This window comes from Euprymna scolopes, chromosome 37 (genome assembly GCF_053919585.1).
Source record: "Euprymna scolopes isolate OS-2025 chromosome 37, ASM5391958v1, whole genome shotgun sequence".
In the NCBI taxonomy this organism is placed as follows: domain Eukaryota; kingdom Metazoa; phylum Mollusca; class Cephalopoda; order Sepiida; family Sepiolidae; genus Euprymna; species Euprymna scolopes.
The window spans coordinates 32,214,965-32,231,224 of record NC_136518.1 but is presented as its reverse complement, the minus strand read 5'-3'; the positions used below and the strand labels follow the sequence as shown (position 1 = coordinate 32,231,224).

The following is a 16,260-nucleotide window of genomic DNA, read 5'->3' as shown; positions in this document are numbered from 1 at the left end:
CTAAAGTAAAACGAAATTGGAAGTAAACATGTCTTAATAACATTTATAATTCCTAATTAAATCAGAATTAGATTTCACTTAAATATACATTTATTTAATTAAAACCAAAAGAACAAATTTTTATGAGATTAGAAAGCTCGGAAACCTAAATATTAGGGTATTAGTATCTATTCAATGTTAAACAAAACTTATAATTAACTAAGTAATTAGTTCGAAAACTGTTCATTAATACTAGATTGAATTAGTAAAAGTATGTGAAATTTAAAAATGTTTCTTCCAAAATAAATAATAATAATAATAATAAAAATAAAAATAATAAAAATAATATTGATAAAAATAAAAAATAAATAAGTAAATAAATAAGAATTATAGTAAATGTAACGAATAATTAATTTATAATTAGATATTAGCAGAAATTAATTTTAACTTAATGACTTATGACTATCAATATAAATAGTTTTAATACTACCGTTTTATATTTAACGTATTACTGAATTAATTTATAATATACACTGAATTAATCATTAAACAATATTAACTGAAAGACAGTAGAACTGTAAAAAAAATGGATATTGATGGAAATGGGTAAGGTATGTTAAAAGGAAGAATGTTAAAAAAAAAAAGTAAAGATAAATAAAAAAGTAAGTTAATATATCTATGGATTTCTCCTAGGGGAGGTAACTCTGCCATACTTTAAATTATATGCATTTTAACTTTTTACGCTTAAAGTAAACAATTGCGTATTCAGTGTAATTTTTAATCTCAACCAAACGTAATAATAGGTTTAGAATTAACTGATACTAAGAATTATAATTAAAATAGTAATAAACTTGATTATAACAGTTAATTCAACTTAATTATGTATGGTTTCAATTCCAATTAATAAATAATTTAATATAACCGTAAATGGTAAAGTGTTTTTTGTTTAGTTTCGTATATGCAAGCATGTGTAATAGTTTATAATTATTGATATTATTTCCATAAGTATGCATACATTAATTAGAAAAAGTTTACTAATTATTAAATAGAAGATTTTAGCAGAATATTCATAAAGTAATAGAACAGTACGAATAGTTGGATTTAGTGAATTTATTTTTGAAATTCAAAATGGCGTAATGGAAACATATTATAAGGTATTTACAGCTTCTCTTTCAATTTTCGGATTTTAATGCTGTAAAACCGCACTTTACATATATATATATATATATATATATATATATATATATATATATATATATATATATATATATATATATATATATACTAGCATGGGTGCCCGGCGTTTCCCGGGTATTTGGAGGTGTATGTTGAGCAAAAGAAAAAGCGGTCAATTTTTTTAGCTTTGACTCCTATTATGACCCCTTAAAATTTATTGTTTTCGGCTCAAATTAAGTTATTAAGTTAGATCCATATCCATGGAACGTATATTTAAAATTTTAAGTGATTTGACCCAAAATTGTCGGAGGAGTTTGGTAGAGTTCTCAAAAGTATAAATCGTTGAACTTTGACCCGTTAATCGACAAATTTCTCGCCGAAAATCCATCACATCGATTTTCCCAAATCTCAGCACCCTGTATAGCAAATTTCAAGTCTGTAAACTGAAAATTGACAGAGTTATTGCGTAGGGAAATGTACACACACAGACCCACAGATACACATACACACAGACACTTTCACTTATATATATATATATATATATATATATATATATATATATATAGAGAGAGAGAGAGAGAGAGAGAGAGAGAGATAGATAGAATAATAGATTAAACAAAAATATATACGTATACATAAATATATATGGAAACAATTTTGTGTTTATTGAAAAGATTTTACGCAAATATTATGCAAGTATAAATCATGTAGCATATCTGCATGAATATAATTACACGTAATAGTTAACTCTAGATGATCATCCCATAAGAAAACTGATATTTTATTTCCTTATAATATATACCAATCTTTATTTAAGAAAACCAATGTAATTACAGAGCTATATAATGAATAAATGACTAAAATCCTAAGTTATTAATATTGACCATCTAATAGTTATTCCTGTATTCAGTTGGCATTTACAATTCTTGACAGTATCTGTATCGTAGCACAAACTCAATCACTTAATTATTATATTAATTAGTGAATCTATTTTGCCTTCAATTCATGAGAAGAAATAGCAACAATCAATCCGTCAAATGGAAATAAATATTTTTTGACGGAATTATTGTTGCTATTTCTTTTGATGGACACTGTCAAGAATTGTAAATGTCAACTGAATTTAAGAAATAAACTATAAGATGGCCAACATCATGAACTTTGGAATATAGTCTTTTGTCATCTATTTACTATATATATATATGTATATATATATATATATATATATATATATATATATATGCATATATTATATGCATGTATATTTTATGCATGTATATTTTATGCATGTAAAATTAAAAGGTGGAAAATCTTTATGTCGCACCATTTATAAAGTGTGGGAATTAACAATCGACGAAGCACCATCACAAAATGCTATAATGGATTTTAAAAAATCAAGAATTCTCCTTAGATTTTTTGTGGATATCGTTTAATGCATTTTATTTTTGTCTGGGGTTAAAGACAAACTTTAAATGCCCTGTACTGCCTTTAAACTAAAAATCCCCCTCTCTCTCTCTCTCTCTCTCCCTCTCCCTCTCTCTCTCTCTCCCTCTCTCTCTCTCTAGGGCGCAAACCTACTCACTTTCTATCTATCTTACTCTCGCATATGTAACTATGTACGTTAATGGCCTAATGGATGCTATCCATAACTATGCACTCAGCAGTGCTCTATTAAAATCTTCCCGGATTTATTGTGTCCAATTCCACACTAATACGCTAATAGATATAAGAACTCATAAGGGTCTGCCACCAAATGAGTGAAATAGCGACATGTATTGGACAAATTGTTTCAAATATGTCAATCAAATTAGTCTCTCCTCAGATATGCAGTATGCAGTAAAACGGACACCCCCAACCATCACCCACGCACAGATAACATGCAAATCTCTTCTTATTCAAGTTAATTTGAATTTTCATGTTTTTATTTGCATATTTTTTTTTTATATCGCAGTGCATCTCTTGACAACGATGCATTCCATACGCAATGCGCCCCAATAAGTCATGACACAATTCATAACATCAGCCAGTGGATTCAGCGGTGGCCGTTGCCAGTCTGTTATACATCGACATGCGTTTGTGAAGCAGTCCTGAAAGCCGTTGATGATAAAGACGTAAGTTGTTGATCCTTAACAATTGCTTTCATCTTCTAATTCTTTGTTAGATGCATCCTTACATAGTTGCTAACAACTTTTTTTTCTGTCACCCTGTTAAGTTTGACTGTGCACATCTTATTTCAGAGATGCTCCCAATCATTTTTATAAGAGGCACTACCTCACTGGATCTCGCTTGAGTTTGAAACAAGATGTTCATTGTTTTTAATTTTTTTCAATCGTTCGTCTCTCACAACTAAATGCCAAATAAAGACCTCGTTAAACACGCAAAACAATGCAATCCCTAAAAGTAACCAACAACGTGTGAAAAATTTCCCCCACTCTATAGCTGTGCCTAAATCAAAACGTGGATTCCATGAACAAAGCTTCTTTCTTAGAACTGCACGCCTGCGGAACTCTGTTCCGTCTGCCTGCTTCCCACCGGACTACAACTTGGATGTCTTCAAGTCCAACGTTAACAAATTCCTAATGAACCGCCCCCACAAGTAAACACTTCATCAAATCTCCATACTAACGTAATGTACTTGCAATAACCCTTATCCCTGAGTGGCTTTCGGGCCTTGATAAGTGGTGACTACTGTGTAAAAAAAACAAAAAAACAAACAATCTACCGGGTGAGATCGAAATAATTGGTTTAATTAAACAAAAATCTAAAATCAAAATTCAGTTCGACAAAATCCCTGGTAAACCAATCTTTAGCGAAGAACGGATAGCAACTCTAAAAGAGAAAACGTCAAAGTATTAGTCCCTTAAATGTAACCCATAGAGAATTCTAAGGCTAGTTAGGGATCCCCAAGAATTGACTGAACTAAAAAAAAAAAAAAAAAAAAAAACGAATGAATGAGCACATCTTAAGAATGTATTTTCTCACTTATTTTTTACCCAACAGATGATCCGTTGAATTATGTTAATGTTGGGGGGTAATTTACCTAATGGATACCGACGCGGATCATTATCATTATCATCGGTTTAAGGTCTGTTTTACATGCCGAGATGGGTTGAGCACCTTTCCGAAATTAACTTTAAAGCTAACCTATCTCTTCACAGGTATCTATTGCAACGTAGTACAGACTTTTTAACGGTTCCAAATAATCTTTCATACGTTTTTTTTTCAGTAGGAATAACAGGTATCTATTACCAATTGTTTCATCATTTAACAGTTGGCAAGTATTTTCAAAGCCAGCAACAACATGGTAGTATTCTTGCTTTTTCCCTCTCTGAGTGAATTAACAGTTGTTATAGTCTGCAGCTATAGCCAGCTGTTATGTGTGTAATTCGTTTAATAGTCCACGATCGCTCAATTATCTTGCAAAAGTCGAGAGGATTAGCGCGTCTTGCATCTTGTTTAAAAGTTCATGTCTTGTCGCCATGTGGTTAAAAAACTCTACTGTGCCGACACGAGTTTTTCCTCCCGCCCCTGCATTGAACGTGCTTGGTCATTTGCATACGTGTCAGTGAGTCTGTTAGATATTTATCTCTTTTTCTCTTGTGAATCTTTATTATTTCCTCCTGTATTTTCTTTGCTATTCTTCTATGCATTCCTACCTCGATTGTTTTACATCTACTAATACAGAAACTTTTATCTATACTTTCTACGTGTCCATACCATCGAAGTCTTCTGTTTTAATCTTCCTCTCAGCGAATCAGATATGAGGCTTGCGTTACACATCCATCGTTCCATTCGAATATCATCTCTCCCTTTGCAACAAATAATCCCAACCATCACTGGCCAGGTTTCATTTCCATGTATTATCAATACTGCGTACATATTGTTTCTCCCCTTAGTCGACAATAATACTCTCTACTGATCAGTGATGGAAATTTTCTCTGCTCCTCATTGTAAATATCACGGTAGTACCTGTGTCACTCTGTACCCAATGTTATCACCAAGATAATACAATTTCTGAACAACCCAATAGCTATCCACACATATCTTGCTCCATATTTGAAGTTTTGACCTGTTCAGATCAAATCAGATCCGCTATGGTCATTTATAGCATAAAACGCTCAACAAATTTCCCTAGATATGAGGTCATCAGGGTCTAATTAATGACTGGTGTGAGTCATCTGAGCAAATCACATAAAAATAAGGGTTCTTTTATAAAATGCAATTGCATCGTGAATGATTTATTTTCAATTATCTGTCATTCATAAACAATCTGAAGGCAATAATCAGCAACAAGATTAAGCACAACCTTTTGGCAGTAAAGATTTTGCTGCTAAATTTTTATTTAAACTGGGACATGGATGGAAATGGGTTGGTCTGTTAAAAGAATGAATGTTAAAAACAAAAAATAAATAAAAACTAAGTGAATATATCGATCGATTTCTTCTAGTGGAGGTAACTCTATCATACTTTAAATCATATTCATTTTTAGAGTGTGATTTTTTTATTTTGGAATTTTTTATTTTTTTATTTTTGCATTTGTGATTTTTTTATTTTGGTATTTGTGATTTTTTTTATTTTGCATTTGTGATTTTTTTTATTTTGCATTTGTAATTTTTTTTTATTTTGCATTTGTGATTTTTTTATTTTGCATTTGTGATTTTTTTATTTTTGCATTTGTGATTTTTTTTATTTTGGTATTTGTGATTTTTTTATTTTGGTATTTGTGCTTTTTTATTTTGGTATTTGTGATTTTTTATTTTGCATTTGTGATTTTTTTTATTTTGCATTTGTGATTTTTTTTTATTTTGCATTTGTGATTTTTTTATTTTGCATTTGTGATTTTTTTTATTTTGGTATTTGTGCTTTTTTATTTTGGAATTGGTGATTTTTTTATTTTTGAATTGGTGATTTTTTTATTTTGGAATTTGTGATTTTTTTATTTTGCATTTGTGATTTTTTTTATTTTGGTATTTGTGCTTTTTTATTTTCGATTTGGTGATTTTTTTATTTTTGAATTTGTGATTTTTTATTTTTGATTTGTGATTTTTTTTATTTTTGAATTTGGGATTTTTTTATTTTTGATTTGTGATTTTTTTTATTTTTGATTTGTGATTTTTTTTATTTTTGATTTGTGATTTTTTTTATTTTTGATTTGGTGATTTTTTTATTTTCAAATTTGTGATTTTTTATTTTTGAATTTGTGATTTTTTTTATTTTTGAATTTGTGATTTTTTTTATTTTTGAATTTGTGATTTTTTTTATTTTTGAATTTGTGATTTTTTATTTTTGATTTGTGATTTTTTTATTTTTGAATTGGTGATTTTTTTATTTTTGAATTTGTGATTTTTTATTTTTGAATTTGTGATTTTTTTATTTTTGAATTTGTGATTTTTTATTTTTTATTTGTGATTTTTTTTATTTTTGAATTTGTGATTTTTTATTTTTGATTTGTGATTTTTTTTATTTTTGATTTGGTGATTTTTTTATTTTTGAATTTGGGATTGAATCTGCGGTGAGAAAAACATGTAAAGTTTAAATATTAATAATGATACAGAAATATTAATAATGATAGAGAACAATTAATAATGATACAGAAATATTAATAATGATGCAGAAAAATTTATAATGATACAGAAATATTAATAATGATAGAAAAGTATTAAAAATGATCCAGAATAATTAATAATGATATGGAAATATTAATAATGGTACAGAAATATAAATAATTATACGGAAAAATTTATAATGAAACAGAAATATTTATAATGACACAGAAATATTAATAATGATACAAAACAATAAATAATGATAGAGAAATATTGATAATGAAACAGAAATATAATTAATGATAACGAAAAATTTATAATGATAGAAAAATATCTATAATGTCACAGAAATATTAATAATAATACAGAAATATTAATAAAGATACAGAAATATTAATAATGATACAGAAATATTAATAATGATACAGAAAAATTTATAATGATACAGAAAAATTTGTAATGATACAGAAAAATTAATAATGATACAGAAACATCATTAATGATACAGAAATATTAATAATGATACAGAAATATAAATAATGATACGGAAATATTAATAATGCTACAGAAAAATTAATAATGATACGGAAATATTAATAATGATACAGAAACATTTATAATTATACAGAAATATTAATAATGATACAGAAAAATTAATAATGATACAGAAATATTAATAATGATACAGAAATATTAATAATGATACAGAAAAATTAATAATGATACAGAAATATTAATAATGATACAGAAAAATTAATAATGATACAGAAATATTAATAATGATACAGAAATATAAGTAATGATACAGAAAAATTTATAATGATACAGAAGAATTTATAATGATACTGAAATATTAATAATGATACAGAAAAATTAATAATGATACAGAAATATTAATAATGATACAGAAATATAAATAATGATACAGAAAAATTAATAATGATACGGAAATATTAATAATGATACAGAAAAATTAATAATAATACAGAAATATTAATAATGATACTGAAGAATTAATAATGATACTGAAGAATTAATAATGATACAGAAAAATAAATAATGATACAGAAATATTAATAATGATACAGAAATATTAATAATGATACGGAAATAAAAATAATGATACAGAAAAATTAATAATGACACGGAAATATTAATAATGATACAGAAACATTTATAATGATACAGAAATATTAATAATGATACAGAAATAAAAATGATACGGAAAAATTGATAATGATACAGAAATATAAATCATGATACAGAAAAAATTTTAATAATACAGAAAAATTTATAATGATACAGAAAAATTAATAATGATACAGAAATAATAATGATACGGAAAAATTAATAATGATACAGAAATATTAATAATGATACAGAAAAATTTTAAATGATACAGAAAAATTTATAATGATACAGAAACATTAATAATGATACAGAAATATTAATAATGATAGAGAAATAATAATGATACGGAAAAATTAATAATGATACAGAAATATTAATCATGATACAGAAATTCTAATAATGATACAGAAATATTAATAATGATACAGGAATATTAAAAATGATACAGAAAAATTATTGATGATACAGAAATATTAGTAATGATACGGAAATAAAAATAATGATACAGAAATATTTATAATGATACAGAAATATTAATAATGATACAGAAATATTAATAAGAGTACAGAAATATTAATAATGATACAGAAATACTAACAATGATACAGAAAAATTTATAATGATACAGAAAAATTTATAATGATACAAAAAATTAATAATGATACAGAAAAATTAATAATGATACAGAAATATTAATAATGATACAGAAATATAAATAATGATACAGAAAATTTTATGATGATACAGAAATATTAATAATGATACAGAAAAATTAATAATGATACGGAAATATTAATAATGATACAGAAACATTTATAATGATACAAAAAAATTAATAATGATACAGAAATAGTAATGATACGGAAAAATTGATAATGATACAGAAATATAAATCATGATAAAGAAAAATTTTTAATGATACGGAAAAATTAATAATGATACAGAAATATTAATAATGATGCAGAAAAATTTTAAATGATACAGGAAAAATTATAATGATACAGAAACATTAATAATGATACAGAAATATTAATAATGATAGAGAAATAATAATGATACGGAAAAATTAATAATGATACAGAAATATTAATCATGATACAGAAATTCTAATAATGATACAGAAATATTAATAATGATACAGGAATATTAAAAATGATACAGAAAAATTATTGATGATACAGAAAAATTAGTAATGATACGGAAATAAAAATAATGATACAGAAATATTTATAATGATACAGAAATATTAATAATGATACAGAAATATTAATAAGAGTACAGAAATATTAATAATGATACAGAAATACTAACAATGATACAGAAAAATTTATAATGATACAGAAAAATTTATAATGATACAAAAAATTAATCATGATACAGAAAAATTAATAATGATACAGAAATATTAATAATGATACAGAAATATAAATAATGATACAGAAAATTTTATGATGATACGGAAATATTAATAATGATACAGAAAAATTAATAATGATACGGAAATATTAATAATGATACAGAAACATTTATAATGATACAAAAAAATTAATAATGATACAGAAATAGTAATGATACGGAAAAATTGATAATGATACAGAAATATAAATCATGATAAAGAAAAATTTTTTATGATATAGAAAAATTTATAATGATACAGAAAAATTAATAATGATACAGAAATAATAATGATACGGAAAAATTAATAATGATACAGAAATATTAATAATGATACAGAAAAATTTTTAATGATACAGAAAAATTTATAATGATACAGAAATATTAATAATGATTATTAACGATATAGAAATATTATTAACGATATAGAAATATTAATAATGATACAGAAAAATTAATAATGATACAGAAATATTAATAATGATACAGAAAAATTATTAATGATACAGAAATATAAATAATGATAAAGAAAATTAATAATGATACAGAAAAATTAATAATGATACAAAAATATTAATAATGATACATAAATATTAATAATGATGCAGAAATATTAATAATGATACAGAAGAATTAATAATAATACAGAAAAATTAATAATGATACAGAATATTAATAATGATACAGAAAAATTTATAATGATACAGAAATATTAATAATGATACAGGAAAATTAATAATGATACAGAAATATTAATAATGATAAAGAAAATTAATAATGATACAGAAATATTAATAATAATACGGAAAAATTAATAATAATACAGAAATATTAATAATGATACAGAAATATTAATAATGATACAGAAAAATTAATAATGATACAGAAATATCAATAATGATACAGAAAAATTATTAATGATACAGAAATATCAATAATGATAAAGAAAATTAATAATGATACAGAAAAATTAATAATGATACAGAAATATTAATAATGATACAGAAAAATTAATAATGATACAGAAATATTAATAATGATACAGAAAAATTAATAATGATACAGAAATATTAATAATGATACAGGAAAATTAATAATGATACAGAAATATTAATAATGATACAGAAAATAATAATAATACAGAAAAATTAATAATAATACAGAAATATTAATAATGATACAGAAAAATTAATAATGATACAGAAATAATTATAATGATACAGAAAAATAAATAATGATACAGAAAAATGCCTTTAACGATTTGGAATAAAATGCTTAAACACACACACACGCACGCACGCACACATACACCCCCCATATATATATATATATATATATATATATATATATATATATATATATATATATATATATGTATGTATATATATATATAGAGAGAGAGAGAGAAAGGGAGAGAGAGAGCCGTCAGTGTAGGCAAAAATTATTAATCACTAGGTAACTAAGAAAAAAGCCAATATACCATAGAAAATAAATGACAATATATATATATATATATATATATATATATATATATATATATATATATAAGAGAGAGAGAGAGAGAGAGAGAGAGAGAGAGAGAGAGGGAGAAAGGGAGAATAGTAGAAATAGTATTCCGATGTAATAGAGAAATAAAGAAGAACTTACCAAGTTTTGTGTTCATCAACGTTTTGTCATTATTTTGAGACTTCCTCTTGATGAATGAAATTAAGAAAACAAAACACCAGTACAAATATTTTAAAATATATTTTGGATGATGATCTGTGACCCTGTTCCATTTCAGAAACGGAAAATGTCGTGGGAATTTCAAAAAGGGGGGGCCATAGCATTGTTAATGGTGGTAAGATTTTTTTTTATATAAACGTCATGTAGCCCTTAATACATTTAAAAAAGATATGATGGAATTCATTTTCTTTTTGGAACAAATATGTCCGTTATAATTCAAATATGAGTGTAAAATAAAATGAATGCATTTTTTATGTCATTTACTGACTAGTTATATTTTTTAATTATTATATGTATTAATCATCATATGTATTAATTATTATAGGAAATGTTTTCTATAGTGTGAGAAAATTAATATGTGTCTAAAATTAACTTATGGTCTTTTAATAGATATTTACTTATTAATGGTGATAAATTATAGAAACCTACACGTTCTTTAATTGTGCTTAAATCTGTGATAAGTGCTGATTAAGAAGTCTCCGCCGACGTTTATTTGAAATAAATTGATTTTTGCTTGTTAAAACAGGTAAAAAAGAGAAGAATTACAAAATAAAAACAGGTATGATAATTGGTTTCTTCCTACGTGCATTCAAAATTTGCAGGCCAGAATATTTGGACGAAGAATTCAAATACCTCACAAATACTTTGAAAACCTTGCAATATTCTACATATTTTAGAATAAATTCTAGTAAAAAGCCACACAAATTGTTGTATTGTGGAGTGGCCCCCAGGTTGGGAAATCGTAATAGTGCGTAGGACTCCCTGGCTGTGGTACATAGCAGTTTTAATTACGTCGGTCGTCCGTGGGTTCACTTGTTTACTAAGCGATTGTCATGACAACGAGTTAAGACTAGTGAGTTATCTCACCTTAGACTGGCACTTTTTTCCTTATCTTGCCTCTCGTCAATTGTCAAAAATGTCATAACAACGTTGAACCTGAAAACAAAGCGGTTGACAACTTAGAACGATCAGCCGTAACTTAAAAATATGCATTAAAAGACGTAAGTCACAATTGCGTTTGTTTTTGTATAAAATTATATTTTACTATATTTTTACAATTTAAAACAGTTCGTCTTTTTTTTTCTTTTGGTGATTTTGAAGTTCACCACGATGGTAACAGTTTTCTCACAGTGCTCTGAGGAGGGAAAAATGACGTTTCACGATCCGGTCTTCAGCAACACGTGCTGTCCCTTGTTTCTCCTCTCTCTGCTAGCTCTCTCTTCTTCTCGTTAGATTCACCGTTTTTATTGGCATTTTGTCGCTTTGTTTTTCCTATCCACGCGTTCTGTCAATCAGCTGATCGATAATAGAACATGCGTTCTTTAGTCACGTTTTGACAATTTCTTTGCCGGTTCCTGACCTCAGATGATCATCCGATTTTATCTTCAGCTGACCGACACGTGAATTTACCACTCATGCCAATATCTGTACTTCCAGAGCTTACGAGGAATGTCACGTTTCTTTGTTTTGTAAACAAAAAAATCGTCGTCCGATTTCTCTGTTTATGACGTAAGCACTTCTCTTTTCAACTGGTAGACAATCGATTATTCGATGCCCACTCTTTTAAATCTTTTATTAAAGAAGTTTTTTCTTTTCAGTTATGTATGATGGTTCCAGCCATCCATTATTTTTAAGGATAATAAGCAAAAATCATAAACACCAGACAGATCTCTCATAAACAGACATCTTCTTTTCCCTAGACACGCCAATGCGCTGAGGAGAGTACCACCATACACTGTGTACAATATAATAATCAATAGATAATTGACTCTATAATATAAATAATAATAAATACGAAATCTGCATAAATTAAAATGTTATATTTAAGCGTATTTTACGACCGGCAACGCTGTGCGATCAGCTAGTTATTTCTATTTGAAAATACTCATGGTAGACTGATCTCTTACTAATTATCTATTACATTTAACTTCTCTCATTGTATGGACCCTCTCTACCCTCGGTATTTGTTTGCTTTCATCTCTCTCTCTCTCTCTCTCTCTCTCTCTTTCCATCTTCTTTATTTCCTTTCTATCTATCTATCTATCTATCTGTTTCATTGTATAATAATTATCATATAAGCAACTAGCAGGACCTGTTAACTGGCGTTGCTCGGTGAAAGCCTGTCCCACCTCCTCACAAAAAGCAAACTACGATTATAGTTAGTGGACATTGCCGTCCCTGAACAATTGCGGACACTGGCGACCGTGGCCGAAATGCAATAATCTGGCTTTCACTGGCGATTAGTGCATGCAGATACTTTTTGAATTTAAAGAAAGCAATTAAGGGAATGTGTAAATAAGTATAAATTAATAAAATTACGAAAAATGATCGATTAGAATAATAATGGAAAGTAAAAACAAGTTTTAGAAGTTAGGGATCCTCACTATATATGAACTGTTTAGAATGATCGAAACTTGTGGTTGCAGTCCTAGCTGTTTCCGTTTGTTGTTCATCTTCTTTTCAACTCTTCCACCAATAGTATTAAATTTAATTCCAGATTTATGTCGTCATTTTTAACATGTAAAACAAATAATTACGACTTTTTTCACTTCATTTCTTTGAGTATCGCCATGTTAAAAACGGCGTTTGGAATATACATTCTAAACTCCCCTTGTTAAGAGCGGCTTTCGGAATATGCCCCACCAACCTCCCCTACCTTAAAAACGGCGTTCGGAATAGACACACCGAACATCGACATGTAAAGTATGGCTTTCGGAGTAGATAACCCCCCTTTTTAGGGGGATAATTCCCCAAAATTTAACCGTGATAATCGTTGTCAGCATACCCACCTGCAAATGCTAAAAACAAAAAAATGGGCTATGGCAGTGTCGGTAGGAGAGAAGTTTGTTTATTGCGCATGCGTACAAGCAGCAAGTGAATTACAGTGCATTACACAGTTCTTTATATTTCCGCAAAATTTGAATGAGATTTTCTTAATTAGCATAGTCGAAAACCTTTAAAAGTCGTCATTCGAAAGAAAATTGTGGAGATGCACCTAATGTACAAAGAAAGGTTCACATGTGCGCAGTCTGGAAAAGAAAATTAAATAAAATACTGCACAGAATTAGTGAAAACAAATTATTGATTTCCTATGTAATGAAATTTACATCACAACTGTAGGGTAAGTAATCCGTGGGAAAGATCGGTAATTGTGCATAAAACCAGACCCTAACTGTCAAACACGCTGGCAGGTTTATCAATTAAGTTATAGAAGCACAAAATGAATACAATACTTCATCTTGTCTGAAGATAGCGGTTTCAATCCCACCCAAAGCGTGCCAGGGGTTTACTTGGCCAAAAATGTGGTGAGACGACAACAACTACGGATGGCAGTGATGGTTGAGAATGCAGTTAGGAGATTGGAAGTTCCTATCCGTCGCGGTTACCACCTGACGAAGGCCAGAGGAATAGTTGGCCGAAACGTTGTGAATAAACAAACCAATAAAAGATGAAAAACAACAACTAATAAAGATGAGACTAATAGTCCGAAATAAAAATAAATTAATAAAATTAATATATATAATGCTCATCTCAAAAATAAATTCCAATTAAGGAATAATATATAAATACTTTCTCTATTTTTCAAAACTGCTTACTTATATATTTGGGAAAAATATTAAGATATTTTGTTAATATATTTTTCAAACAAAATTACGTTTTTGTTGTTGTTTTTTCAAATATAGTTACGATTTTTTTTAATGTACTTTATTTAAATATACTTTATTCAAACCTGCACAATTTATTTATTTAAAAACAAATGTTTCAGTAATATAATCTACTTGATTCATACTGATTACATTGTTTGAATTTAATGGGGGTTTTAACATATGTGAAATATTCACATTTTAAAACTGTTAAACTGTAAAAAATATGTGACACATTCATAGTTTTCTTTTCATTTTTCTGAAAATAAATATATTTTTAAAATATGTAAATAGATTGACAAAATGTATAATATATTAACCTATTTATAAACATAGATATTTGAAAAAGATATGCGATTAAAGAATAAAAAAATCAATTGATAAAAGAGTTGATGTATTTTTATATATTTTTATTATAGGGGTGGAAAAAATAAACATATAGTTTACTATAAAAATAGTTTAACAGTTTTAAAATGTGAATATTTCACAAATGTTTTAAAAAAACCCATTAAACTCAAATAATATAGTAAGTAGGAACTCAGTAGATGACATTGCCGAAACATATATTTTTAAATCGGCGACGATCGTAATAGATTGCGCAGGTTTAAATAAAGTATAATTAAGTAAAGTACATTTAAAAAACCTAACTATGTTCGAAAAAGATATATTAACAAAAAATATCTTAATATTTTACCCAAATATATAAGTAAACAGTTTTTGAAGAATAGCAGATGTATTGTATCCATTTTGTGCTTACATACTTCAATACTTCGGCGTGTTTGAATGTCAGGGTCTGGTTTTATGTAGTAAGGTTCGCTAAACCGCTTCGTAATCGGAAATAAAACAATGGTACCCGTACATTTTTTTCAGGATTTGTTTGGGTTTTTTTGGGGGGGGTAGTGGCGTATTGTTATTGTGTGCATAAGTTAGTTTAAGATCATCAATATTTAGTTTTCTGTATATGAGCGGTTATTATGTTTGTATTTGGTTTAATATTTTTAAAACGATTGTCTCTTGTAGAGAGTGCAGCCATATTTTAAAAGCTCTAGAGCATTCGTTTATGTATTAAGAGGTAGATTCCGGAGTAATCGAATTGTCAGCTCTCAGCTGTGCGGAATTTGAGAAGGGAGAATTCATTATTTTTGAACTGGGAAATGGAAATATTATGTTATGTCTACGAGTTTGTGATCCAGTTACAAAGGGTGCAAGCACCATATCTGGAGAATGTGTATATTTCCCCCCGGTCTTAATTGGGGGCGGTAGGAGGACTTGATATTTATGGAGAAAATAGGAATATTTTCTCTAAAAATGCTGCGATTGTTATGGTGTTGCTCCGAGGATGAAATGTAGGATTTTATTATAAAGACTAAATGTGTCTAAAACGTCGTTCAGAAGTTACATAAGATAGTCTAGACATGAAAAAAAAATGTTTATGTAGTATCTATTGTTGCAAAGCCGACGGTTAATAGGGGAATTTCTGCAATCCAAATATTATATATGGAGATGAATAAAGAAGTTTTTCCATAATGGATATCCTTATGTTTTTACACTTGTATCGACGCTTTTGACTATTTCTCTTGTCATTCTTTATGAAGAGATTACATTTGTACTATTGTAATATTAAATATTTGATATCATTTGCAGTTGGAAGCAGTTTATTTATTGTG

The 16,260-nt window shown here is 27.2% G+C and overlaps 2 protein-coding genes across 6 annotated transcripts in view; one reads left to right on the top strand and one right to left on the bottom strand.

The window, feature by feature from the left end:
- LOC145261120 (von Willebrand factor A domain-containing protein 3B-like) overlaps window positions 1-16,260 on the top strand; it is a 290,745-nt gene that overhangs the window by 48,530 nt on the left and 225,955 nt on the right. For all 5 annotated transcript variants that reach the window (XR_013864415.1, XM_080119364.1, XM_080119362.1 and 2 more), the window contains 2 exons: window positions 3,104-3,263; window positions 16,238-16,260. The exon at window positions 16,238-16,260 is cut by the window's right edge and continues 46 nt beyond it. Coding sequence is in view for 4 of the 5 variants with exons in the window: in XM_080119364.1 (XP_079975490.1) it covers window positions 3,104-3,263; window positions 16,238-16,260 (183 nt within the window). In the remaining variant the exon portion in view is untranslated. The remainder of the gene's footprint in view (window positions 1-3,103; window positions 3,264-16,237) is intronic.
- Window positions 1-16,260, bottom strand: part of LOC145261124 (cytochrome P450 3A11-like) — a 273,410-nt gene that overhangs the window by 194,759 nt on the left and 62,391 nt on the right. The window lies entirely within an intron of this gene.